General features: G+C 39.6%; 1 protein-coding gene across 1 annotated transcript; it reads left to right on the top strand.

Annotated features, from left to right (window-relative positions):
• The first annotated feature begins 7,782 nt into the window (after positions 1-7,782).
• Positions 7,783-24,621, top strand: npc1l1 (NPC1-like 1). Its single transcript, XM_013271592.3, has 22 exons — positions 7,783-7,870; positions 7,951-7,997; positions 9,077-9,238; positions 9,380-10,288; positions 16,203-16,496; positions 16,588-16,811; positions 16,920-17,020; positions 17,124-17,296; positions 17,837-17,965; positions 18,862-19,044; positions 19,137-19,251; positions 19,382-19,647; positions 19,845-19,934; positions 20,024-20,214; positions 21,792-21,919; positions 22,050-22,179; positions 22,265-22,320; positions 22,424-22,574; positions 22,692-22,923; positions 23,208-23,321; positions 23,442-23,604; positions 23,717-24,621. The coding sequence occupies exons 1-22, from the start codon at positions 7,855-7,857 to the stop codon at positions 23,914-23,916; spliced, it is 4,074 nt and encodes a 1,357-aa protein (XP_013127046.1). The 5' UTR covers positions 7,783-7,854; the 3' UTR covers positions 23,917-24,621.
• Positions 24,622-26,342: the final 1,721 nt, after the last annotated feature.

The following is a 26,342-nucleotide window of genomic DNA, read 5'->3' as shown; positions in this document are numbered from 1 at the left end:
GTTCACCCTACCTGCAGCGCTATGTGTAATTTAGATCGATCCCCGTAAATCCAGAGCTTATAATGGAAGAAACGTCCGTATACAGTTACCTCGACGCAGTGTTGTTGCACTAATGACCATCATCCACCCGCAGATTACGCTACTAGCGCTCTTTGTCTCTCTCTGCTCTCAAACTCGCCATTTAACACAGGTTAGACTCGCAGATGTGAAGGTAAAGAAAAGCCACTATAGGAGGTGGACTGCAAACTGTGTAGCCTAAATCTACTTCAAATGTCGATTAGAAGAAAGAAAGAAAGAAAGAAAGAAAGAAAGAAAGAAAGAAAGAAAGAAAGAAAGAAAGAAAGAAAGACTTGCCAAAGGCAGTCCAAGTGACGTTTATCCTGACAGGTAACGTTATCAAACAACAAGTTACCACACACACATACACACACATGTCGTTTCCAGTTCAGGTTACTGTAGCAGGTTTTTGTCACTGTCACTCGCCGTTACACCTGAGTTTTGTGTTTACAATAATAACTAAATATTTTGCCTCATTCATAGTTTTGAATGGCAGTAGTGCACTGTCGGTCAGTTTTAACTTTTCATTTAGATTTGTGTTTTATAATGAATTATTTACAATATTGATTATGGTGGGACTAAATATATCCCCTGTGGGAGGGAGGCGTATCCTCACCCCCTTGTGCGGGCTGCCGCTCCCTGAGCCTGGTTGTTCTGGAGGTTTCTTCCTGTTAAATGTTTTCCCTTTCCTCTGTCTCCATGTGCTTGCTCATCGGGGGCTGTTTGATTGTTGGGGGTTTCTCTCTTTTATTGTAGGGTCTGTACAATATAAGCAGCTTGAAGCAACTGCTGTTTTGATTTTGCATTATTAGTGAAGACATGATGTTTGCTTCAGTGGACATTAAGTTTACCCATTAATTACTGACATGGTAGTTTACTGTGCCTGAAAGAGAGAGCATCTGCTACATCAGTATTAGTGAAAAGGCATTCTGACATATAAAAATGCAGACAGGTTTTGTTCCACCTCTCATATATCAAACATTATGTGTGGCAAAGAGCGGTTATCACACTTAATAATTAACACTTCTTTCCCTATGAGCACAGTGTTTTATTAATTGACAAGTAATTCCTTGCATGGGGATTTCACCATTTTGTAATCTACACAGGTTGTTTGTGACTCATCCACTACCAAGCCCAGTGATTCAAGCTCCCCCCCCCCCATCAGTAGCAAGAAAATGTAAACACAAAAATCAGGAAACTCCTGTTTGGTTTTTCTCTAAATAACTAATACCTTTTAAAAGCAATTTCTCCCTTTCGTTTTCCTGGTTGTCCCCAGCTTCCCTTCAGTGGCTCCCCAGTATTAAATCACTGAACTAGGCGAGAAAAAACCAGAGGGTTGATGACTGCTCAATGACAAGGAAAGCATAGTCCAAACACTCATGCCCACGCAGTGTGAAACGACACAGAGGGCAACAACCCTTTGAGAAGAATCACAGTAAAGCTACATGTGAACAGAGCTGTAAATGGTACTGATTCATAAAGGGAGGGTGAGGGCAGGGCAGTATCGGTTAGAAAATACAACAGAAAGCGTTTCTGATTTTGACATATTTTTCATTTGGTTTTTGTCATGCTTAATAAAACATTCTTATTATCAGGATGATACAAACATGCAGAAGTAAAAGGTTCTTTGTGCAGCAATGTAATTTTATTTTTTTTATTTATTTCTAAATGGAAAAAATTGCAATTTAGTTTCATAAAGAAACTTCATCTGTTTTCTTCTTTTTCTTCTTCTTCTTGTTCCAGCTGCTCCATTTAAGGGTCACTGCAGTGGATTGTCTTCCTCCATCTCTCTCTTCTCCGTAATCTTTATTTTTCCTTGTCAGCATTTCCTTGTCAGCTCCATATTCAACATCCTTTGTCCAATATATCCACTATCCCTCCTCTGCGCATGTCCAAACAATCTCTCTAATGTTGTTTCCAAACTGCTGAACCCGAGCTGTCCCTCTGATATATTCATTTCTAACCTTGTCCACGTCAGTCTTAATAATTATTAAGACTTAAGTGACAATCTCAGCCAATGTTCCCTCTAATTTTTCATGTGTCTGAGCGAACACACAAACTCCCTGAGCGATCCCTTGGACCACTGTGAGCGACATCAGACGTGTGCGCTGTGGTCACGCCAGCATCTAATCCATCCAAGTTACATGGTTTATTAAAATAATCAAATTACAGCATTTACATTTATGTTAGACTACTTTTAAACTGCTTTAGCCCACTTACAATGAACATGTAAAAAAAAAATCTAGTCATTGACTTGTGTAGTATGTTAACACTATTGGAAGTAAAAATAACTTGAACTCCAATTTTGAAAACACAACTTTCTTTCTTTTTTTAAAAAAAGCTCTGACTTGTATTATGAGTCTGTGGTCTGGGAGAGTCTGTAACTCTCTGTCTGCAAAATACAGCATATAATGACCAATGTTGGGCAATTAATTATATAGTTACTCCTCAAAAAAGTAACTCAGTTTGGCAAACAACAACGTTTTTTGCAGCTATTTTTTTTAAATGCAGCCAGGGCATTTTTAAATAAACATTTCAAACTATTTACAGAACAATCAGCTGTTCTGCATCAAATCTGATGCCACACAAATTATTTGTGCCACTCCAAAAAATAATTTCTGTCCACTATGAGATAAAGGAGAACAACAGCCTGATACCTGCAGGCCTGACAACAGGAGATGTATCACTGCTGTAACACCTGTAACATTCAGCAGCCGCCTCATTGTTCTGACACACACAACAAAACTATTGACTACACTACACACTAACTACACAAGATTTGCGCTAAACGTCGCAAATCTCTCACATATCAAAGCACCGCCGTCACTCCTAAAACTTCCCCCCGTTTCTTAACAACTAGATGCCACGTTGCCATATCATTTTTTGATTGGTCGACACGGTACTTTTTTGGACGAATAGGAAAGAGAGAGGGGGGTGGGGGTTTGTTTTTGCTCACAGGCGGAGAGTGCTTTCGAGCCTTTTTTCTTATAAAACGCAGTTTTTACCGTTTCTTCCCGCAGTAAATATAAACAACGACAGTATTCAGGAAGAAAACCAAACATTGCATATATTTTTTATCACAACTCTGGTTTTACGTGGCCTGTCAACACAATTTAAAAACTGGTATAAAGTCCACACTTTTTCCGTCAATTTTTCGTCTGTCCTGCTCACATCTCCAATGGTTGCACACCTTGTCAATAATGTGGCTTCACTGCACATCAGCCACGCCGCTTTGCCAGCTAAAACTCCGGTGTCGGCACATAAGGACGCTGTCATAGCCTGTCAACCACGTTGATTGGCTGCGTTTACGAATGTGAATTGCATTATTGGCTGGACTATGGGATAAGGTGGCATCGTTCTAATCCCATACGGGAGATGCCAGTCACTCACTGACTAACACTGCAAAACAGAATTGCTAAAGTATTAACTTTAATTTCAATTCAGGTTAGATTTTTTTGTGCGCAACGCAGATTTTCTGTGCGCAGAGACCGTGCCAGCAGTGCGCAATTGCGCACGTGCGCAGCTTAGAGGGAACATTGATCTCAGCTCTTCAGCTCTGCCTCACATGTTTTTGTCAGAGCCAAGTCTCCAGTCTCCAAACCTTACATCATAGCAGGCCTCACAACCATCTTGTAAACTTTCTTCATCTGAAAAAATCAGACTTGTCAATAAGGGCTGTATTGATGGAGTGAAATGACTTTAAGTTCCACAACACCTTGTAGCTTGCTTCTGACAGGAGTTTAAAAAGCTGAGGACATATAATCACACTTCACTGCCTATTTAAAAAAACGCTTCTTTTCTTTTTTTGCATAAAGATAACAAAGTGAAGCACAGTCAAATTCCTTGTTAGTTTGCACAAACGTCTCATTCTGATGTCATTACAGTCTGTACTCTAAAATGCTGTTACAACTATGTGTCTTCTAGCATCAAATCTTAATACTTCATATGCATGTAACATGAGGTTTTTCCAGAAATATAAAGAAAAAAATATGCACAATAGCCCATAATTTATAGAAACAATTTGACTAACCCTTGTATATTGAATACTGACCTCTGGTGGTCCCCAGAAAAGTAATATTAATAAAGTCCCGATGTACTAAATAGAGGCTTTCCCAGGCTTTCCATTGGTGCTTCATGTGTTTGGGTGGCCTCTTTCAACTCCAGTGAGGAAGGAAATCACAAAAAAGTTCAATGGGAAGATTCTTTTTTCCTCATTTCTCAGGAGAAAAGTCTAAACAGGAATTTCAGAAATTTCAAGGAAAAATAGAACATCTAATCTTTCAGTTTATCCAGAAAAATGAAAATATAAAATCGCTACATGTATATGTATGGTTTTCATTGGCTGTGAGGTGAAAAGTGAACGGGTAAAGCTGTGGAGTAAAAAGACAGATATTTAGTTATGAGATTAGTGAAGCAGATATGTAAAGTTGAACAAAATGAAACAAAAGTAAAATACAAGTACACAAAATTTGTATAGCTGAGGTACATTTTAGGTAAAAAATACCACTAAATTTGGAGGAAAAATCAGCTACATGTAAAATATCAGTGTCTGAATAACATCTTAAAGAATACAGCTGATATAAATATATATTTCTGCTGTTATTGGGAAAAACACTGATGATATTTGCAGATATTTAAACCCCTTGAATCTCATGTAGAAACAGATTTATCCTCTAAGGCAGTTGTTTTTTAATCTGAGGGTTTTCTAAGGAAACTACCTTTCACCTTTATCTGAGTCCAACAAGTCAAGATAATTAGCTCTCCCCAGATCAGGTCAGCTTAACAAGCTCTCCATAAATAATGATAAGGAGCCCATCATAAAAAGGGGACAATGTACGCTATCTGGATACAAGATCTGTTTTCTAAAATGGTTTAGATAGGCATTATTTGAAGACTGCACCCTGAATGATACAGCTCTTTCTCTTTTCTTTTTATGCCATAAAAATCTAAGACTATTAAACTCACAATGGTCTGTGCTGTAGCTATTTAGTACATGTCACTGTAAAACTTAAACATATAAGCCTTAATATATAATATACTATTACTGTCAGTGTGTTAACTTCAGTAGGTACGTTCTTTTTATTTCCCATAACCCTTTTAGAGAAATTTGTACATTTTTTGTGTAACATTTAGTATTTTGCCATGATTAGAAATAATTAAACTCCTCCTTACAGTTTGAATTAAAAAAAAACACTTGATAATATCAGTGTACTTTCTATTTCTAGCACGTACTCTGTAATATCTACTGTAATGTTGCACATAAGTCCCTTACAGTATTTAGATCTACTATATACAACAGACCCATGCATAAAATTGATTCAGCTGTTTATTGTATACTGTTATTTATTGTTACAAAACAGTACATGCAACTCTATGTCTCTGAAAGATGTGGTTGGTGTTCTTATGTTAAACAAAATCATACTCATCAAAATGTATCACATTAGGTCACATGACAGATGGTTTTTAATGCCTAATTCACTTTGATGCGATCAGTTACAACATTATCAAAAACAGAACAACTGTTAAATGAAACATTTCTCCTGCTGTTTTGAAACAACAACATAAAGGCAAACATATAATGCCATACTTATACTTCTATATTTATGAAGTGCATATATTTCATATTTCTATTTTCTTTAAAATAAGTTACGGTTGTTTTGGATTGTCAGACAAATGTTGATTTAGTGCAGAGAGTCCTCAGACTTTTCTATCATGAACCAAAAAGGTTCACACCTATCCCGTCAATTTCCCCTACTTATCTTCCCCCACCCGCAGTGGCTGGATTGCCCACCAGTGGGGGTCATTCCACTAATTTATTGGTCCTTTTATCCAATGCTGTCACCTTCTACGCGACAATCGGGTGTCCTGGTGTCTTGTTTTGTTTTAAACAACATCACAACATCACATTTATGTTCATGTCTTTTGTGCATGAAAAGTATCGAATCCCAATTGAACAAAAACGTGCACTACGTCCAGTTCTGCAAAGGAACTGCTTTCAAATCTTGATTTATTGATCATATTTTTTTAAAACTTTAAAATGTTCTTCATTTTTATTTCCAAAATGAGTAGATGTTTTCAATTTCTCAAGGTCTGCATGGTTTTTTATCGTATAAACAAGGGAATGCATGATAACGATCATCAAAAACACAAGGCAATGAAAGAAACAGGTTTAAATAAACGCACAAAAACAAAATAAAAATATATATATCATTTTTTTTTTTTTTAAAGCCACAGAATCAAAACTTTGATTGGCACCTAACATACATGATACGAAGTAAAGTGCTGTTTCCAGCCCAACTCATGTGCAAGTTTAGTTGAACCAATTGGAGCGGTGATAGTGGATTTCCAGTCCGAACAGTGTTTACCTCTAAGAAGTTAGTTTTTCAGCAAGTTCTGCAGGTCTGCACATTCTAGAAAATGTGATACAACCTTAAAACGTGTATGTAGACTCTGTCATTAATTACAAAAGTCTAAATTGCAGCAGCATATAAATCTATTCCATGAAGATGTTTTCCTTTTAAGAATAGAGAGGCTTATTGATTTTTGGCTAGTCTTTGCAAAATCATTTTATGGTTGGGCAGAGTCCTTTAAGAAATAGCGCTCATAAAGAATAAATGCCAGGGTGCACCGCATCTACCAACGTCACAAAAACATGTTATAACAGAGTGAGAATAAAATAATTAAGTGATAAACAGAAACGTTTGGAGGGTGCAGCATCAGAAATAGATTTGCTCTGCTGAATGAAACCCACTCCCGTTATGACTCTGCAACTGCACGAGAACTACTGCAATCGCTCTGAAAATCGGCGCAAAGTAGATAGATAGAGATGCTGATAAATCCTAAACTTTAACCTTACGATATGAATAGTTACAAAATTCTGTTATGCTGCCACTTATCACAAAAGAACAATAAACATCCTCATATCTTTCCCATTTCTTCTCATCTTCTGCACCATGTCTTTTTATCACAAATTTAAATGCTCACGCACCTTCACCCTGAAAGCTCAGACGATAGCATCTGGACCATCGGATGTCTTCTTTATCTCAGCTGTGACCTTGACATGTGATAAGAGCATTAATTACAAAGTTGATCATGTCGTCTTGGCATGCTTACAGACCATCACTGGACTTGAAAGTAATATATTTGTATTTATGTAGTGTTTTCCTAGTCCTACTGACCATTCAAAGCACTAAATGAAATTTAGATTAAAAAAAAATATCCATCATATCATATCTTATCAGGAACATATAGGTATTGTTCTCTCGCTGTACCCTATAGATCAGATAGTCACTTTGATGATGGTCTAAAGGTTCAGTAGTAGTGTGCTGTACTGGATGTTTCCTACATGCACTGCTCTCAAAACAAGCAACAACAGCCTACACACGCTTCTTGCTGTACTTGCTGTAAAGGGATTGACACGATTCAAATCACTCAGAATGTTTATCTGTCGTCAATAAAACTACAAATTTCCAGGCGGTATCAGTTCAAGTATCAACGTAAGATGAAGCACAAGTGAAGAGCTAGGTGTGGCTTAGACGTCTGGGTGGGATTTTGTTTCTCCCAGCTCCGCTGAATCTCCCCAGCAACCCTATCAAAATCTATTTTCTGTGTTAATTATCAAACAGAGAAACTGGTAACTTTTGGCCGTGATTGGCCAGCAGCAACATCACACCAGAACACGTTTCTCCTTCTGCAGCCCTAGCACTGTAAGATAGACAGACAGACAAACAGACAGACAGACAACAGGAGAGATAGGACAAGCCAGACAACTCACATCACCTCTCACCTTCTTTCCTAATGCATCTTCTAATAGGTCAGCAGTGAAACACTCCTTACACTCCTATTTTACTGAAATTTAAGAATCTGACTCTTCTGTTGTTGAATCGTGCTCAGGAATCATGATGCGTTTTGCAGCCCTCGTCATTTTTATAAATATTGTGGTAAGTGTTTTCTTCTTTTTTTATTGTGGAATTTATTGCAGTTGTGAACTGGTTTCTATAATATACTGAAGATGTAATACTGGATTTTTCAGTTAACAGCATGATGAGCTTGCATTGCTCTGCTCTACTATTAAAACCTTTTTGGGGGAGGGGGGGTGAAATGTATTAATCATTTGATTTGTGATCAACACTTAAAACTAGAAAGATTAACGTTTAATTCAAATCCTAAATGATTATAACTGTTTAAACAAGCAATCAACATGTGTTTTTATAGTACATTTGCAGATAAGAAACCCAAATTAAAAGCAATACAATAAATAAATATAAGTAAGTAGTGATTTTTATGTCTAGAGTTGAGGTTAGAGAAGCCGGTGTGCAAACAGCTTCTCAGGTAAAATCACTGTTCTGGTTTCAGATTAAACTGTCTTGAACATATGCACATAATGCATACGTATATGTGTATTTAATATTTTTCTATATGGGTGGTTTTATTAGGTTATTTCAAGCCCCGTATGCATTGCAACAATCACCTTTAATCACATTGCATGTTACAAGAATACATTGTGTTTGACTATAAAAATAAAAGTCAGTTTATATCGCAGCGGAAATCAAACACTATTTTTAAAAATTTATTGTACTTAGTATTTACATTTTTTTTATCTTGTATTGTAGGCACGCATGTAGTTTGTGGTTATATTTAACCTTGAATGTCTGCAATTTATTAGTACAATCTCCATTTTATTGTTGCAAATTGGCAATAAAGAAGCTGAACTGGCAGGACACCATGTAGTGTTAAAGTCATTGTGACACGGCTGTGAGATTTTACGAGTTATTCTTTTAAAGTCTTAAAAAATGGTATAGGCATTATAATGAACACAATCAAACTTTTACAAGTTTTTGGAAAACATATCACTGAGCTTATCACTTCATGTTAACTGTAATGTTTGTGAGTAGGAAAATAATTTTTATAATCGAACATCTGTGCTGAGATGTTTTTGATTTCTAAGCAGACTCTACATTAAAAGCGCTGTTGCTGCCTTTACTGCACTTACTCTTGAAAACTCGTCTCTTCCACACAGAGTCTATCAGAGGCCCAGCATGAGCCAGGATATTGTGTTTTTTATGATGAGTGTGGTCGTAACCCGCTGCTAAATAACACCCTCGTTGATCCCATCGTGCCATGTCTGAATTACACTCGTGCCCAACTCATCACAGGAAACCACTACAAGATACTCAAACAGGTGTGTGTATATCCTTCTTCTTGAGCAGGTGGAGTGAACTGCTGTAAGAGAAGAAGTTTGAATGAAGTGTGGCAGATTTCTGTCTATTCTCAATAAGTGCGTGTTAGAATCCTTTTATAATTGCATTTGTTCGTGCTGCAGGTGTGCCCCATGTTTGACCAGGGGGAGAACAGCACATACGCTTGTTGCACCATCAAACAGCTGGCATCCCTGGAAAAGAGCCTGACCCTGTCCAAGGCTGTTCTCGTCCGCTGCCCTTCCTGTGCTTACAACTTTGCTCACCTGCACTGCATCAACACCTGCAGTCCTAACCAGAGCCAGACAGTTAAAGTCACAAAGGTGTTGAATGTCACTGAGCTGAATAGGACGAGGGAGGCCGTGGTGGGTTACCAGGCATTCATCGGCAAGACCTTTGCAGATACCTCCTTCCAGTCATGTAAAAATGTCAGGATTCCTGCCACGATTGGAGGCTATGCCATTGCCACCATGTGTGGTCGCTATGGGGCAAAGCTGTGCACTCCCCAGCGCTGGTACGATTTCCAAGGGGACTCAAGCAACGGTTTGGCTCCTCTGGACATCGACTTCAAAATAATACAAGAAGGAGACACCACAGGGGTGCCAGAAGGTGTGGTTCCCTACGACGGGGTCGCTCTAATGTGTAATGAGACCACACCTACGGGAGGGGACGTTTGCTCCTGCCAGGACTGCCAAGAATCGTGTCCGAGTGTGCTACCTCCTCCACCGGTCGCTGGCCACTTTACACTGCTGGGCACCGATGGTTACCTTGTAATTTCTATCATCTTGCTCATTCTCCTGATACTTTCCTTTGTCCTATACCTCTCTGTCTCCTGTTTGGTGGCATCTCATAAAAATAAAAAGAAAGGAATACACAGAGGTAAAGGCAAAGACAAGGACAGTGATAAAGTGACTGAGAAGATCATCCATCCCTCAGAGGTGACATGTGCTGAGACAAACAGCTTGGCTGCTCAGGCTTTCCTGAGCTCACAGTTCCGGATTTGGGGAACCATCATAGCCTCTTATCCCCTCACTGTAAGTACTTTGATCCAGTAAAAGTAGGACGTATGACCCACAAGTCCTTCTTTTAGCTTTAGTGGAAGATTTAAAGTCAAATCATAAGATGCTGTTCATACCAAACCCAGTTATGCTATAGCAACACAACCTCTGAGTGGACTAAAATGTGGAAGATTGCATTTTTATTGTTCAAAGTGGCATTTGTAAAACAAAGAATACTGATAATTCCCTATTATCTATCTATTATTTACTATTTCAGTATAGATATGTTCCCATTTCAAAGCCACTTTTTTTTTTTTTTTTTTTTTTTTGAACTTTTATTGCCAAAAACAACAAGGCAATTCACATCAACAACATGACCTGAGACCAAATCTGCAGTATATAATGGTGAGGGTAATTCAAAAACTTAATTTAAAAGGAAAACATATATACACACATATATACACATACATACATACATATCAATACCGACATACCTAAGCACAGATGTAACAAGGTTAAGGCTTGAGTGTCCTTTCAAGATATTTTATAATTAGTCTCCATTTTTTCTCAAAGGTTGGCACTTTCAGTTGTAGTTGAGCTGTTATCCGTTCCATCGTATAGACATGTCTAGTTTTCAGAAGCCACTGGGCAACTGTGGGTGTTTCTGGTTTGAGCCAGTGGATTGTTATCAGTTTTCTTGCAGTCATGAGGAGGAGATGTAGGAGAAAGTGCTGCTCATAGGAGAAACCATCAGGAAAGATATCCAACAAGAAGATCAGAGGATCCATTGGGAGGTTGACTGACAATATGTTTTGTATAACGTTCTTAACATCCATCCAGTACTGTTGTATGTAAACACAGTCCCAAAAAATATGTGTCTGGTCCCCCACAAACCCACACCCTCTCCAACATTTATCACAGACACTACTTTTGGATAGAAAGGTTTTCAGTGGAGTTCTAAAAAATCTTAATTTAACCTTCCAATCAAATTCCTTCCACATTTGACTACCCACCCCTCTGTGGCAGCTACAGCAGACACTCTCCCATGTGACATCATCCAAAGTTATATTGAGTTCCATTTCCCATTGTTGTTTTATATGATAGGTATTATCAGACATGTCAATCAGCAGTTTCTGGTAAATTAAAGACACTTGGTTTTTCAATGTACCCGACTTTTCAAGCAGTTTTATAAAATGGTTTTCCAACCCGAGTGGTTCTCTTCTAACCTTGTCCCAATCTTTGTGCTTTGTAATGTAGTCCCTTAGCTGTAAGTATCTATAATGGTCCCCTGGGGGTAAAGCATATTTAGCCCTTAACTGGGCAAAACTTTTAAAAGTATTCTTTTCAAACAGCTGATTGACTGTAATCAATCCTTTCTCTGCCCACCTCTCAAAACTCCGATCTGACAATGATGGAAGGAACTCAATATTTCCACTTATGGGAATCGCTCGAGACATGGTCACATTCCCTTTTAATATTTTTAACACTTGGTTCCAAATCTTTACAGTGTGCTTGACCCATGGGTTAGTTAGTTTAATTCTTTTCCATGATTGTGGGTTGAGAAATGGGAGACTCCGAAGGGAGATACCTGGTAATGAATACTCTTCCATAGCTACCCACTGCATTTCTGGATCACGAATTATCCAGGCTGCCATTGATTTTAATTGAGCTGCCCAATAGTACATTCTGAAGTTAGGCAACTTGAGGCCCCCTTTTTCTTTTCCAGACATTAATATTTTGAGTCTGACCCTTGGTCGCTTATTCTGCCAGATAAATTTAGAGGTAATGCTTTCTAATAATTTGAATGTAGACTGTGGGATCAAAATGGGTAGGTTCTGAAACAGGAATAATAGACGTGGAAGAATATTCATCCTTATACATTCAATCCTCCCCATAAAAGTGAGTGGGAGTAGGTTCCATCTGTCCAAGTCCCCCCTAATCTTCCCGAACAACCGATCATAATTGAGTGCAAGTAACTGATTGGTTTTGGGAGTAATAATTACCCCCAAGTATCTGAAGCCCTGTTTGGAGTGTCTAAAAGATACAAGATGATCCAGCTGTGTGGGCCAGCTGCCAACAATCATTAATGCCTCAGATTTATTTGTATTTATTTTATAACCTGACACTGTACCATAATCCTCAAGGTTGCTCAGAAGGGCCGGGACAGAGGTGACCGGATTCTCTAAAAATAGCAGAATATCATCTGCGAAAAGTGACAGCTTATGTTGTGTATTGGTTTCATCTCTAATTCCTTGTATGAGAGGGTTAGATCTGATCAATTCAGCTAGCGGTTCAATACTAAGAGCAAATAAGGACGGCGATAGCACTTCACCCTGTCTAGTGCCACGGCCTAGAGAGAAAAAGTCAGAACAGTGCCCATTAACCCTTACCCGAGACCTGGGATTTTTATATAGTGTTTGGACCCATAAGATAAAAGTCTCATTGAAGCCCATATGCCTAAGAGTCTGTTGCAGAAAGTCCCAATCTACCCGGTCAAAGGCCTTTTCCGCATCCAGGCTCAAGAACATTGATGAGGTGTCCCTTTCCTGTGCCATAATCTGAAGATTGAGGGCCCTTCTAACATTATCTGAACCTTGCCTACGGGAAATAAAACCTGTTTGGTCCGGTTTCACTAGTTTTTTTATATGTTTTTGGATTCTATTCGCAATAATGGCTGTAAGAATTTTTAAATCAACACAGAGCAGGCTGATAGGGCGATAAGACATGCATAAAGTCGGGTCCTTGCTTTCTTTGTGGATGACACTAATAATAGCTTCAGACCATGACTGGGGGGGATCACCTTTAAATAATGCATAATTATAAACTTTGCATAGCACTGGTGTCAGCTCTTTTTCAAAAAATTTGTAATACTCCCCTGGCAGTCCATCCACTCCGGGAGACTTGTTGTTTTTCAGTTTTCCAATACTATTTTTTATTTCTTCACTGGTGATTGGATTTGTTATTAATTCAGCTTCTTCCTGAGACAGTTCACTAAGATTGATCAGGTTAAGAAATTGTTCAATCTTTTCAATTTTATTTGGGACTTTTTCTTCTTTATATAGTTCCTGATAATACAGAGAAAATGCTTTTGCAACTTCCTTAGGTTGGCACACAATTTTTCCGGAGTTTGGACATTTAATTTTATGAACAACCCTACTTGATTGCTCTTTACGTAGCTGGAATGCCAGCAGTCGGCTTGCCCGATTGCCGTACTGGTAGTACTTTTGATTAGCAAAGCGTAGTTGTCCCTCCGCCTTATACGTTAGTAAATCATCCAACTTTTGCCTCTGCTCTTTCAATGAGTTTAAAGTCCCAGTATCCTTAGTTACCTGATAAACTTTTTCTAATTTCTTAATTTTGTTTTCTAGTTCTATTTGTTCTGCTAGTCTCTCTTTTTTCAGTCTTGATGAAATTGCTATAATATTACCTCTCAAATAACTTTTGGCACTCTCCCACATGATTGAAGGGGACACCTCATTATTATCATTGAATTGAATATATTCAGTCAGACTCTTCTGAAGTTCCTGTCGAATTGTTTCATTATTCAAGATAGATACATTAGCTCTCCAATATTTAAAGTGATTGTTTGGATTCATTCTTAAATTCAGACAAACCGGGGCGTGATCAGAGATAGTGATTGCTTCTATGCTACACTGTCTAGCCCTATAAAGGTCCGTCCTGGGCATTAAAAACATGTCTAACCTTGAATGGCTACGATGTACATGTGAATAAAAAGTAAAATCTTTTTCTCGGGGGTGCAACTGGCGCCACACATCCACTAGGCCCAGTTCCTTAATCATTGTATTTAAACTACAAGATTTTTTGGATTTGGGGCCATTGCGTGCCGGGAGTCTGTCGACAGCTGCTTTTAAAGTACAGTTGAAATCACCTCCCACCAAGATCATTCCTTCAGATTGTTCTGCTATCAATGATGCAATATTCTTGAAGAATTGTGGACAGTCCTCGTTTGGTGCATATAAGTTTAGTAAAGTAATTTTAGACCCCCCTACAGAGCCAATCACCATTACATAGCGCCCCTCCCTATCCGCAAATGTTTTTTCATGGTGGAAATATGTCGACCGGCTAACAAGAATTACAACTCCTCTTTTTCTCCCATCCTGATAAGTAGAGCTATATTGTTGTTCAACCCACTCCCTCCTCAACTTCCCATGTTCCTTTTCAGAGAGGTGAGTCTCCTGGAGCATTGCTATGGAGCACTTAAAGTTTTTCAGTTGGTTCAGTACCTTTTTCCTTTTAATTGGACTATTCAAACCCTTTACATTATACGAGACACAAATTAGATCTTTCATATCTTAGACTCAGATCCTGTACAGACAAAACTAAATTATTATACTCAATGAAATAGTGGTCCACAATTGGTCTCAGGCCAAGATGAACAAAAACATTTAGAATTAAACAAACAAAGAACATTAAGAACAATAGCTTCCACATACCCGACTGGATTAATAACAATCTGAGTAATCCAGTCCCCGATGGATCCTGGGCGGAGGGTGGTGACGAGTCCTCCGTGGGGAAAAAACACAATGTGTTACTTCGTCGCTGTTGCCCGCTCGCAGAGCGGCTCATTGCGGCTATATAAGTGGAGAAGTTGGTGTCCACTTGTGTGCGCACTTTCCATCCATTGTACAAACAAATTTTCGTAATCTTTTCCTAACATGTATGTCCATGAAAAAACTAAAAATTACTCGGCGGGAGTAACATCTCAGTCCTCCACAAAGAAAGTTTTCATTTCAGCAAGGGCGGGGGTCACACCTACCCTAGTTCCCTCAGCGGACCATCGGGACCGGGCTAGCTCCGTTTCCATGCGCTCCCTCTGGTCGACTCGCACTTGTATCCCCAGCTCTTGAAGCGTCGGCAGGGCTTCCGTCAAACTTGAGAACGTCTTCTCACCACCATCCTGGAACAGTCTCAGTTTTGCTGGAAACACACATTTGGCTCTGATGTTTTTCAGCTTTAATTGCTTTACCGTGTCTCGTACTAGTGCCCTCCTCTTTTGCAGTTCCGGGGAAAAATCATGGTCAAAAAATATCTGCGTGCCCTTATATAAGACTCGCTTCTGATCCCAGGCTTGTCGTAGGATGGTCTCTTTCACAGAGAAATCCCAAAATCTGACCACTAGTGAGCGTGGTGCAGCGTCGGGGTTCTTGGGTTTAGCAGCGAGGGCTCTGTGTGCTCGCTCTATTCCAATGTTAAGATCAGCGGGAAGTTGAAGAGTTGATTTACACAGCTCTAGCACAAACAGCTTAACATCTCTCCCCTCACTCCCTTCTGGTACACGATAGATCCTCAAGTTGTTTCGCCTTAGTCTATTTTGCATGTCCTCGCATCGTGCAGTGAGATCCATTTCTCTATGCAACAAGTACCGGAGAGCTCGTTCATGACGCCTGGTGGAATCTTCGTTGTCGCCAATCCGCTCCTCCATCTCAGTCGTTCTGTTTTCCAGCTTTGTCATATCTTCTCTCAGATTCTTGAAAGACGCCTCCAATCTCGTCAGAGCTTGCTGTGTTTCCATATGCCCGTCTTTGTTATCTTTTCTTATCTTCTCCAGTTCCGCTAATATCCTCGTATCTGCATCACGAGTGTTAGCAGTAGCATTAGCATCTGCATTCGAGGACAGAGTTAGTTGCTTCAAATGCTCGCCTTTATCTTTGTTTTGATCCTGTTTGCTGGATCCCTTGCCTCTCAGGGACGATGCCATGCTGGTAGGAATGGAAATTGCCGAGTTTTACAAACTGTAGTTAGGAGTAATGTATTAATCTGGACGGAGCTCGTTCCCTATGCTGCCTGACTAGATCATGGCGTCACCGGAAGCCATTTCAAAGCCACTTGAAGTAGAATTTGTACATTTCTGACTTCTTGCGTTAAGATAAAGTATATTGTTAGCCAGATGAAGACACCACGCCTGAAGAATATTTGATCTTTTTTCAAGGTGCTCCTCCTGTCGCTTATTGTTGTGGCTGTTTTCTCTGTTGGCCTCAAAGACATCAAACTCACCACCGATCCAGTTGAACTTTGGTCTGCCCCTAACAGCCGGGCTCGCCAAGAGAAAGAATTCCACGACACGTACTTTGACCCCTTCTACAGGACAAATCAAGTGATCTTGACAGCACCAGGCAGAAAAGGCCACATTTATGACTCACTGCTGTTTGGACCGCAAAACTTTAGCGGGATAATGTCCAAAGAGCTCATCATTGAGCTGCTGGAACTCCAGACACGAATACAGGTACTCAAAGTCAAAGCTGACCGCTGACAGTGTTTGAAAAAGTGCACCATTCCATGTTGACTAACTGAAGCCAGCCTCATTCTGTTTTTAGAATATTGAGTTTTGGTCGGATGATCTGAACCGGACAGCAAGTTTGAAGGATGTTTGCTTTGCGCCGCTAAATCCCAACAACCCTTCCCAGACTGACTGTGCAGTCAACAGCTTGCCACAGTACTTCCAGAACAGCCTGGACAACATTAACGCTAAAGTGTACATGACTCAGCTGGGAGTGACCAAAGAGGTGGACTGGAGAGACCACCTCATCTACTGCCTTGGGTAAGCATTCATTAAAAAAAACAGCAACCAACACAGCTCGTTTTTATAAACTTCACCTTCCGTGCCATAAAACCATCCTTTCTCCCCCTTTTTCTACTTCTCCTCAAGCTCTCCTTTGTCCTTCAAAGACATCACAGATTTAGGTATGAGCTGCATGGCTGATTATGGAGCTCCAGTTTTCCCATTCCTGGCTGTGGGAGGATATGAGAGTAAGAGACTTTTAGTACCACTGTTTTATCCCTGAAATTATTGTAAAACACACAAAAAGGTGCTTCTAACTCACTTGAACAATATACACTTGACTTTTCCCAGATGATGCATTCAGCAGTGCTGAGGCCTTCATCCTGACCTTCTCCCTGAACAACTATGCTCGCAGTGACCCTAAATTCAAAGTGGCTATGCAATGGGAGAAAGAGTTTCTTAAAATTGTCCAAGAATACCAGAAAGACCCGAAAAACAGCTTCACTTTTGCATACATGGCAGAGGTAAAAACTCTATGAGTACCCATTATTCATATATTTACAAAATTTAAGTTCAAATGAGAAATTCGGGTGGATTTTGGGATTTCGGGGCAGTTACCTGTGATTTACGTGAGTCACTGTGGCTCAAGAAGTAGAGTCGGCAGGTTTGAGGGTTTGTGGCCAAAGTATCTTTGGGCAAGATAATTAACCCTCAGTTCCTGTGTGTGAATGTGAAATAGAAATGAATCACTTAGAAAAAAGTGCTTGTGTGATTCGGTGAATGAGGTGTAAGAAGCTGAAGATGAAGCAGAGTAGAAAAGATCCATTAAGGACTTGGCCACGTGTCACTTGTCTGAGGTGGTCCAGGGACCTTTGTACTCGTTTCCTGCCTGCTCACAGTCGTGTCCTATGAAACAAAGATCAAAATGCTCAAGAAAGCAAAATGAAGCAATTAGCAGGCATACTGATAAAGACTTGCCGTTGCTGTTTTTCTAAGAAACGTTAAGTTGGCATCTCTGTGACCTTTAACACATCTAATCACTCACTTCTCTGCTCTTTTAATAGAGATCTCTGGAGGACGAGATCAATCGAACAACTGCAGAAGATATCCCCATCTTCATGATCAGCTATGCTGTAATTTTCGTTTACATCGCTGTGGCGCTTGGAGAGTACTCTTCATGGAAACGCTTATTGGTACGTCTCCGCAGAATAGGTAGCATCAGGTATTCCCAGGTATTGCAACTTGCAAATCAGCACTTAATCCCTTTAGTGCCGTTAGTGTTTGAACAGGCGTTCATAAATCCTGGCACACTCTGCCTTTTCACTTGTGTGGTTTTAGGTGAAATGTCTTAACACCTACCTTCATGTTCTCCCCAGGATGGAGCCCAAACATTTTGATGTAGCGCAGTTATAATGTCAATATTTTTATTTTTCCAAATCTAGCATCTGCAAAAGAAATTACTTTCCAGTTAGCCTCAGCTGTATGTTTTGGTTAGTGCTGATTAGCATGCTAAAAATATTCAGTAAGATCACTGATGCTAACTAGTAACTGCAAAGCATAAGAACACACATTTAAGGGTTAGGTTTACTTACACTTTAACACTTATGTTTGGATTTAACATAAGTGTTAAATGTGCATTCATTTGGTATCAGAATAATGTCATTTTTTGCTAACATTTAAGTGTGGTGCTGGATGCAACTGTTAGCTGCTGTCCAGTTGACCTAGATTAGATAATAGTGTGCAGTAACCTTGATAACATGGCAGATAAAGCCATATTTGACTAGAAACAACATGCTTTTTAAACCCTCTGACCAAGCGCTGAAAGCAATATGATCAGGGTTGGGTTTTTTTAAGTTGCTGAAACATGAATTTAGTTGTTGCTGTAAAAATGTGAGCATAAAATATGCCCCTGGGTTATACTGGCTTCTCTACAGAGAGAAAATTGATAGAATAGTATATATCACCTACTGTACGTGATAAGCTGATACAGTATGCCTATGTCAGCAGTGTTGTTCTTACTACAGAGTAATAAAGAAATGTGAATGGGTTCACTGAGACGTTTGTACATTTGCATCTTTTTGTCCTGTAGGTGGACTCTAAGTTTCTGGTTGGTTTGGGTGGGATCCTGGTGGTCGCCTGCTCTGTCCTGGCCTCAATGGGTTTTTATTCCTGGATTGGCATACCTTCCTCACTGGTCATCCTGCAGGTCGTTCCCTTCCTGGTGCTCGCCGTGGGAGCTGACAACATCTTCATCTTTGTTTTGGAGTACCAGGTATTGTATATCTATGTGGACCATAAATGTAGAATAGTGCCATTTTTCTAACATGGTGGAATTTTTATTAAGTTACTCTTCCTGTCTTCCAGAGAGATGTGCGGAGACCTCACGAGACACGAGAGGAGCAGATCGGGCGTGTCCTTGGAAACGTGGCTCCCAGCATGCTCCTGTGCAGTCTTTCTGAGTCCGTCTGCTTCTTCCTAGGTGTGAAATCTGATATCCTTAGTGGAATCCTTAGTTTTAAAAATGCATTAAAAATGTACTACATTTTTTTACACCAAGCTGGACTTGGTGTTTTGTCCGGTGCGTTACACTCTATCCATGTTTGTTTCAGGGGCCCTGTCCACTATGCCAGCAGTGAAGTCCTTTGCTCTATATGCTGCTTTGGCTGTGCTCATGGACTTTGTCCTCCAGATGACAGCTTTTGTTGCGCTGCTGTCCCTGGATGCCCGGCGCCAAGACAACAACCGCTGTGAACTTCTCTGTTGCATTAAAGTGTCAAAACAGCGTCCAAAAAAGCCAAATAAGGGTTTTCTGATGCCATTCATGAAGAAATACTATGCCCCTGTTCTACTGCACCGCTACACCAGGATCATAGTGGTAATGCCTCTTAATCCCTCACCAACAACATAAAACAGATTCAGTCCACAGTTATTCTAAACTGCTGACCTCAGCTGTCCCACTGATGTGAAATCCTGCGAGATTAAATTTAATGAGATGAACACAAACTCATATTGAGATTTGTGTGTTTTTAAACAGATATTTGATGAATTCACTCTATTCTATGTTCTCCTCAGATAGTAGTTTTCATCTTTATGTTCTGTGGAGCCTTATTCCTCATGATGAATGTGAAAGTGGGTTTGGATCAGGAGCTGGCTATGCCTCAGGTCAGTAAGCACAGTTATGTATAAATGGCCATGACACTCTTTTCTTCCTGTTAAACCTGTTTACAAAGATAATTCTGTTTTCGATCCAGGGCTCGTACATGCTGACCTATTTCCAGTACCTGAACAAGTACTTTGAAGTTGGCGTCCCTGTTTATTTTGTAACGAAAAAGGGGTTCAACTTCACCTCTGTGGATGGCATGAATGCAGTCTGCTCCAGCGTGGGTTGTGATCAGTTCTCGCTGACTCAGAAGATCCAGTACGCCACAAACTACCCTGAACGGTGAGTCAGTGGATTCATTGTTTATAATCTGAGCACTGGAAACTTTAAGCTTTAAAAGCAAGCTCCGCACCGTTGTTGCTCACTTAAACTCTGTATCTACCAGTTGCTTGCAACAGTACTTAGACTTTGCATGTGCCCTTCACATCACAACAGATCCTTAACCTTGCTGATATCGTAGTAGCAACCTCTTACACACTTTCCAGTCAGATCAGTTAATGATAAACTCAGCAACATAATTACTACAGAGCAGATAAAGGGTGTCTCTGAGTGATAGTACCAGTTAGTGAAAGCAATCACTGAGATATCCCCTATAATTACTCTCGAAATATGCTTGCAATCAGAAACTGTGTTCTGACAGATGTGGAACTTCTGATGCACGAATGAATCTTCCCAGCTTCCCTGTGATTCACCTAAACACTTTACATTTTGATATATTCGATCAGATGGCTTAAAGAAGACTGAGACCGTCGTAGGTAACAAAACACAATTGTTTCCTCAAGATAAGCAGAATTATGGAGCCATATTTATCAGCAGCCTTATCAGCTGGCAAACAGCATCTCATAAAACAGGAACAATAAATCTATCATTAAGAACTCCAATAAATTTAACTGAAAGATTTATATCAGAACACCTTTAATAATCTTTGGGTTATAAAATTGTTAAATTGAGGTGCTAATTGTGCAGGTGCTCCAAGCATAAAAACAAGCCATTCACACAATAAAACAACAAAGTCATTCCCACAGTAAAGTCAGTCCTTTCAGTAGAAGACAATGAATGATTATGAATATAAAAGGAGCAAAGAATTAAATAGAAAGTGCCATGGTGCATTACAGCAACCCTGCTTGAGTTGGGCTTGAGCTGTTTGTCTCTGTTTTGGTGGAGCTGTAGCGACTACCAGTGGGGAACAGGTCAAATAGCAAGTATCCAGGGTGAGAGCTGTTTTTAGGGGGTTTTAAGACATTTGAGAGGTATCTTGCTTTTTCAGTCTCTTCCAGGGAGGGAAGAGCAGAGCCAGCGAGCTTTCATGCTGTCTTTATTACCCTGGGGATAGCTTTTTTTATCTGCTGCAGAGCATCCGGCAGACCACGCTGTAACACAGTACGCTTTCAGTGAGCCAAAGAAGGCAAACCAGCAGTTTCTCATCTACACAGTTCTTCTTCAGCAACCTCAGGAAGTGAAAGTGCTGTTGAGCCTTCTTAAACACAGCTGTAGTTATTTAGAAATATCAGTACATAATCCCAGATCCAGATAGATGGTTTGAAATTTTAGGAATTATGAGACTGATATTATTACAATTGAAGTAGCTACATGCTGTTAGCTTACTGAAGCATACTGAGCAAAGAGACAGACAGAGAAAAATGGCCAGGAAATATTCAAGCTCACAACCCCCTAAAAACACAAACTGAAGTGTTTTTTTTTTAAACTTCAATTTGGAATAAAATGATGAATTATTGCCTTGAAATGCTGGATAATGTTACTTTTAATGCAACAGACTAACAAGGTATTGCTGTTTCTTACCTTTTTCTGAATTTGATGATTATGAGAATAACTAATTATATATGTGATCTCAACTTTAGATCCTATGTGGCTATCCCTGCGAACTCGTGGGTGGATGATTTCATTGACTGGTTGAACCCCCAATCCAAATGTTGTCGTCTGTACACCAGCGGTCCCAATGCAGGACATTTCTGTCCTGCAAACGAATGTGAGAATCATTTCTGAAATGAAAAAAGCATTAAAAAAAACATACTTGCACACAGATTTAGATGTTACTGTCTATACATGAAGAAAGACATGACTTCAATAACCCCTACTCTTCTTATTTGTCTCAACAGCTGGTTTAATCTGTACTAAACGGTGTCTGGGACGTCCTGAGAATGATACGGTGAGGCCCACTGTGGAAGAGTTCAACCTCTACCTTCCTGACTTTCTGACTAACAGGCCTGACCTGCAGTGCTCCAAAGGGTTTGTATTGTAAATGTGCGCATACACACTAATAAATCACAACAACGGAACAGCGATCTCATGGCTTACTGTCTTTTTTAAACAGCGGTCTAGGAGCGTATGACAAAGCAGTGGTAAGAGATGAAAGTGGGGAAATAATAGGTAGGTCCCCAAAAACACTGCATAGCAGTGGAAGTGATTCTATTCATTCAAAAAGAGATTTAAAAAATAGAAAGTAAAATCTTTTTTACCCCCGTCTCTCCAGCCTCTCGGTTCATGGCTTACCACACGCCTCTGACCAACTCCCAGGAGTTCACCGCTGCCCTGAAGATGGCCAGGGAGCTCGCTGACGAGATCACCGTAGGCATGAGGAGCGTGCCAGGCACCTCGCCTGACTTTGAAGTGTTCCCTTACACGTATGTGCTTTCCCCATTTCCCTGCAGCTCAGCTCCAACCACTCTGCCAGAAAGTTGTTTTAGTCTTTAAGTGGTTTGTATTTTCTGATCAATGTTTTGTGTTTCTCCTTCTTCCAGGATAACCTACGTATTTTATGAGCAGTACCTGACTATTGTGAATGAGGGACTCTTTAACATCTCCTTGTGTCTGCTGCCGACCTTCGTGGTCTGCTGTCTGCTGCTCGGCTTGGATCTGCGCTCCGGCCTGCTCAATTTGCTCACCATTGTCATGATTGTTGTGGATACAGTCGGTGTCATGACGCTGTGGAGCATCGACTTTAACGCAGTGGCTCTCATCAATCTGGTCACGGTAAGAGCAAAACAGATCATTGGGACTGAAGGAGGCTCATTTTCTAAAGTGCAGACACAGTTATGGAAAGACATTGTGTTGACCAGTCTGCCTAATAACAGGTGCTGATTAGCTGCATCATTGGGTTTCTTTAGAGACCAACCCATACAATCAACTGAGTGTGGATATTTTTACTAAATTTGCTAGCCTTTTGTATTTTTCCCGTGCTCTGCAGAGATTCATTTTTGATGTTTTAAATGAAAGTGAAAGTCTAGGCTAACTCACACCTTCTGTGTGATCTGCAGGCGGTGGGCATCTCTGTTGAGTTTGTGTCGCATATGACGAGATCGTTTGCACTCAGCATCAAGCCCACACGTGTGGAAAGAGCAATCGAGGCTACGGCCAAAATGGGCAGCGCAGTAAGTAAACTATAAAGCGAGAGCTGATGTTGTTAATTACCTATTAAAGAAAAATTTGAACCAAAAATGGAAAATAAAAAACATGTTTTCAAATGAATTTTTCTTTTTTGCACCCTTAAGGTGTTTGCTGGTGTTGCTATGACTAACCTGCCAGGCATCATTGTGCTGGCGTTTGCCAAAGCGCAGCTCATCCAGATTTTCTTCTTCCGGTTAAACCTCGTCATTACACTCCTGGGGATGGCTCACGGACTTATATTCCTCCCAGTGGTGCTCAGTTATTTCGGTACGTACATCATTTTCCTCTGGGTTCTTTATGTGTAGCAGAGAAACTATTAAAACTGAAGGTGAAGACTAAGTGTCTCGCTGTTGCGTTGTGTCGTGCTCCTTTCCCTCAGGTCCCGGTGTAAATAAAGCGGTGCTGCTCCAGTTCCAGCAGGAAAAAGAAAAGGACAGGGAAAAGGCGGAGACGAACAGCCACATGAGACAAGTTTATGATAACATCAGCTACGAAGGCAATGAAATAAAACAGGACCCGTATTCAAACACTGTGGATGAAAGTGGTTCAAAAACAGTGGGGAAAACTGACAGGTTGTGAGCACAAAACAAAAACAGTTTTGAAGCTAAGGTCGGTAAATTACTGTAGCATACAGAGTAACGATGGACACAGAAAATGACATTTTGGCCCCATGTGGAAATCATTAACCTGCTTGTGTATCTTTGTCCATAATGGAAGGTAGGACCTACACAGGTGTGCAATACTTTTGGAGCAATGCAACAATGGACTAATGCAATGAGGTTCAGGCTTCCTGAATCAACATATAGGAAGCGTATTTGATAGAGGCTTAAACAAAGAATCACGAGTTAGTTATTTTGTATTTTTTTTGTTCAACGCTTCACAGTAGCAGTGACTGATTCAAATGAACACACACTCCACAGCTATTGCAGGAAAATGTGCAATCAGTGATAAAATATCAACTACATTCATTATGTGAATGAATAATCCCACTGAAAACATTATAGTTTTCCATGATTATAAATTGAAACTGTAATGGTTTTACAGAAATGTATATTTTTGTTGTGATATGTATTTAATATATTATTTCATCATACACAAACACTTTTCTTTATGTCGGTGCTGCTGCCACTGTATGACTTCCAGGACTCACAAAACTATCTCATCTAAAACATTTCTAATACATGTTAGGATTTTTTTTTAAGTTTTGGCCAATTTGGGTCCTGAAATGTGTGTGTTTGTTTTGTTTTTTTCAAATAGTAAAAAAAGAATAAATCAAGGACTCTTCGAACTTTTTGTCATTTCATGAAATGAAAATGCACGTCTTTCAGTTTTTTCTTGCACTTAGTCTGACTGTGATAGAAAAAAAACTGATTTTAACCATGAAAATATTATGTTGGCTTTTTATACTCTGCCCAAAAAATAATACGGACTTTTGCAGGTGGGTGTGTTGCTGCTGATCACGTTTTTGACATCATTTATCGGCGGTAGTTTATATGAGCACTTAGTGGTAGACATTAAGCTGGGGGGCTGGGGTTGGTTATGAGACACTTTATTTCCTAAAATTTGATGAATTTATTTGTGCACATCGTTTTCTTTTCTGCATCAGTTTGTTATGGAAATGTCTTTTTTTCTCTAAAGAGAAATCAAAACAGACATCAGGTATATTGTCCCCATCCATAAAAACATGAGTTTCTGCCTGATATCGGGCTGCTTTTGTGTATTTTGTTTGGGGACTTAATTAATTTCTTTTAATTTATAATCCCTTGAACTTTGAAATCCAAGATATGTTCCACTAATAATTTCCATCTTAAACACATCTTTGAGTCTGACTGGAAACCAGAAGGTCAGGCATGCATGCTCCTATTTTCATATTCTGGCTTCCACATGATTTAGACTTTGATGAGACCACTGGCTCTGCAGCAATCAGTCGTGTTACATTTCTAAGCTCTACAGCACTCTCTCCTGCAAACATGGTGCTTCTTTTAGAAGAGTGCCAAAATAAAAGCAGAAGATGACCTACACAACTGCACATGTTCTGAACTCATTCAGGTTAAAATGTTACATTTAAAAAAAAAAGAATTTAACACCTTTAAAGCATTAAATGCCAGGTTCGAAGTTCATGATGCACTTGTTAGCCCTGTGTGTGCCTGGTCATTTACTTGGATCAGTGAATGGTTGTTCCAAAGTTTATGCTAGTAAAAAAAGGTGAGCGGCCTTTGCTGTTAGAGCGCCTAAACTTTAGGACAGTCTGCCCACTGACATCACAACAGCAATTTCTTTATTTGCAGATATTCCCTGCTGTGGACCACTGCTGTTGATAATCTTCTGCAGCCCATAAAAACTTTTAATCCCAACTCTGATCATCACACAAGCCAAAAATTAAATATCCTCTTATTGTTTTCATTGATTTTGAAGTTTACAACATCTGTTACTCCAAATGTTTCATTCGAAAGAACGACGATATATAAGAGGAGTTTAAGATCAAAAACAGGTCAGAAAAGGAAGACGTGTAGTAAGGATTTACATTTTTAAACCCCGCACCTTTGTTTCAATAGTTCATTTTCTTTTTAAAATGTGAATATGTCATTGGAGCTTTAAGCTAAATTACTTTATAGAAAAGAAATGTTATTTTGGAATCCTACCGAAACAAAACAAATGGTCATACAAGTGCATCTTATCCTATAGATTTATCCTCTAGGATTAAGGAGTGTAAAAATTCAAAAGGTCCAACTTAAAAACTTAAAAACCATCAGCAGCATCTCCACAGGTCAGCAGGGGGAACTCTGCCTACACTTTTTGCTTTATTGTCTCATAAATCTCTCCTTAAAACACATACTTGGCCTTTTTGGGCGGTAACTTCAATAAACATGCTATATATGAAAAAGCTGAGATTGTTATTGAAACTGTCAAAGTACGGCAACACTGAAGGGAAATCGTGTTTTAAACACAGAACTGTGCAGATAACTTGATAACTTAAACATTAAGGAACACTACCTATACGTAGA

The sequence above is a fragment of the Oreochromis niloticus genome, linkage group LG12, assembly GCF_001858045.2.
Source record: "Oreochromis niloticus isolate F11D_XX linkage group LG12, O_niloticus_UMD_NMBU, whole genome shotgun sequence".
In the NCBI taxonomy this organism is placed as follows: Eukaryota; Metazoa; Chordata; class Actinopteri; order Cichliformes; family Cichlidae; genus Oreochromis; species Oreochromis niloticus.
Note: the sequence above shows the minus strand (reverse complement) of the source record. Positions and strands in the feature narration are given on the sequence as shown.

Excerpts from the sequence above, each read along its gene's own strand:
- npc1l1 (XM_013271592.3), top strand. Across the intron at positions 9,239-9,379 it reads ACTACAAGATACTCAAACAG|GTGTGCCCCATGTTTGACCA; the intron begins GTGTGTGTATAT and ends TTCGTGCTGCAG. Across the intron at positions 19,252-19,381 it reads GTCCGTCTGCTTCTTCCTAG|GGGCCCTGTCCACTATGCCA; the intron begins GTGTGAAATCTG and ends TGTTTGTTTCAG.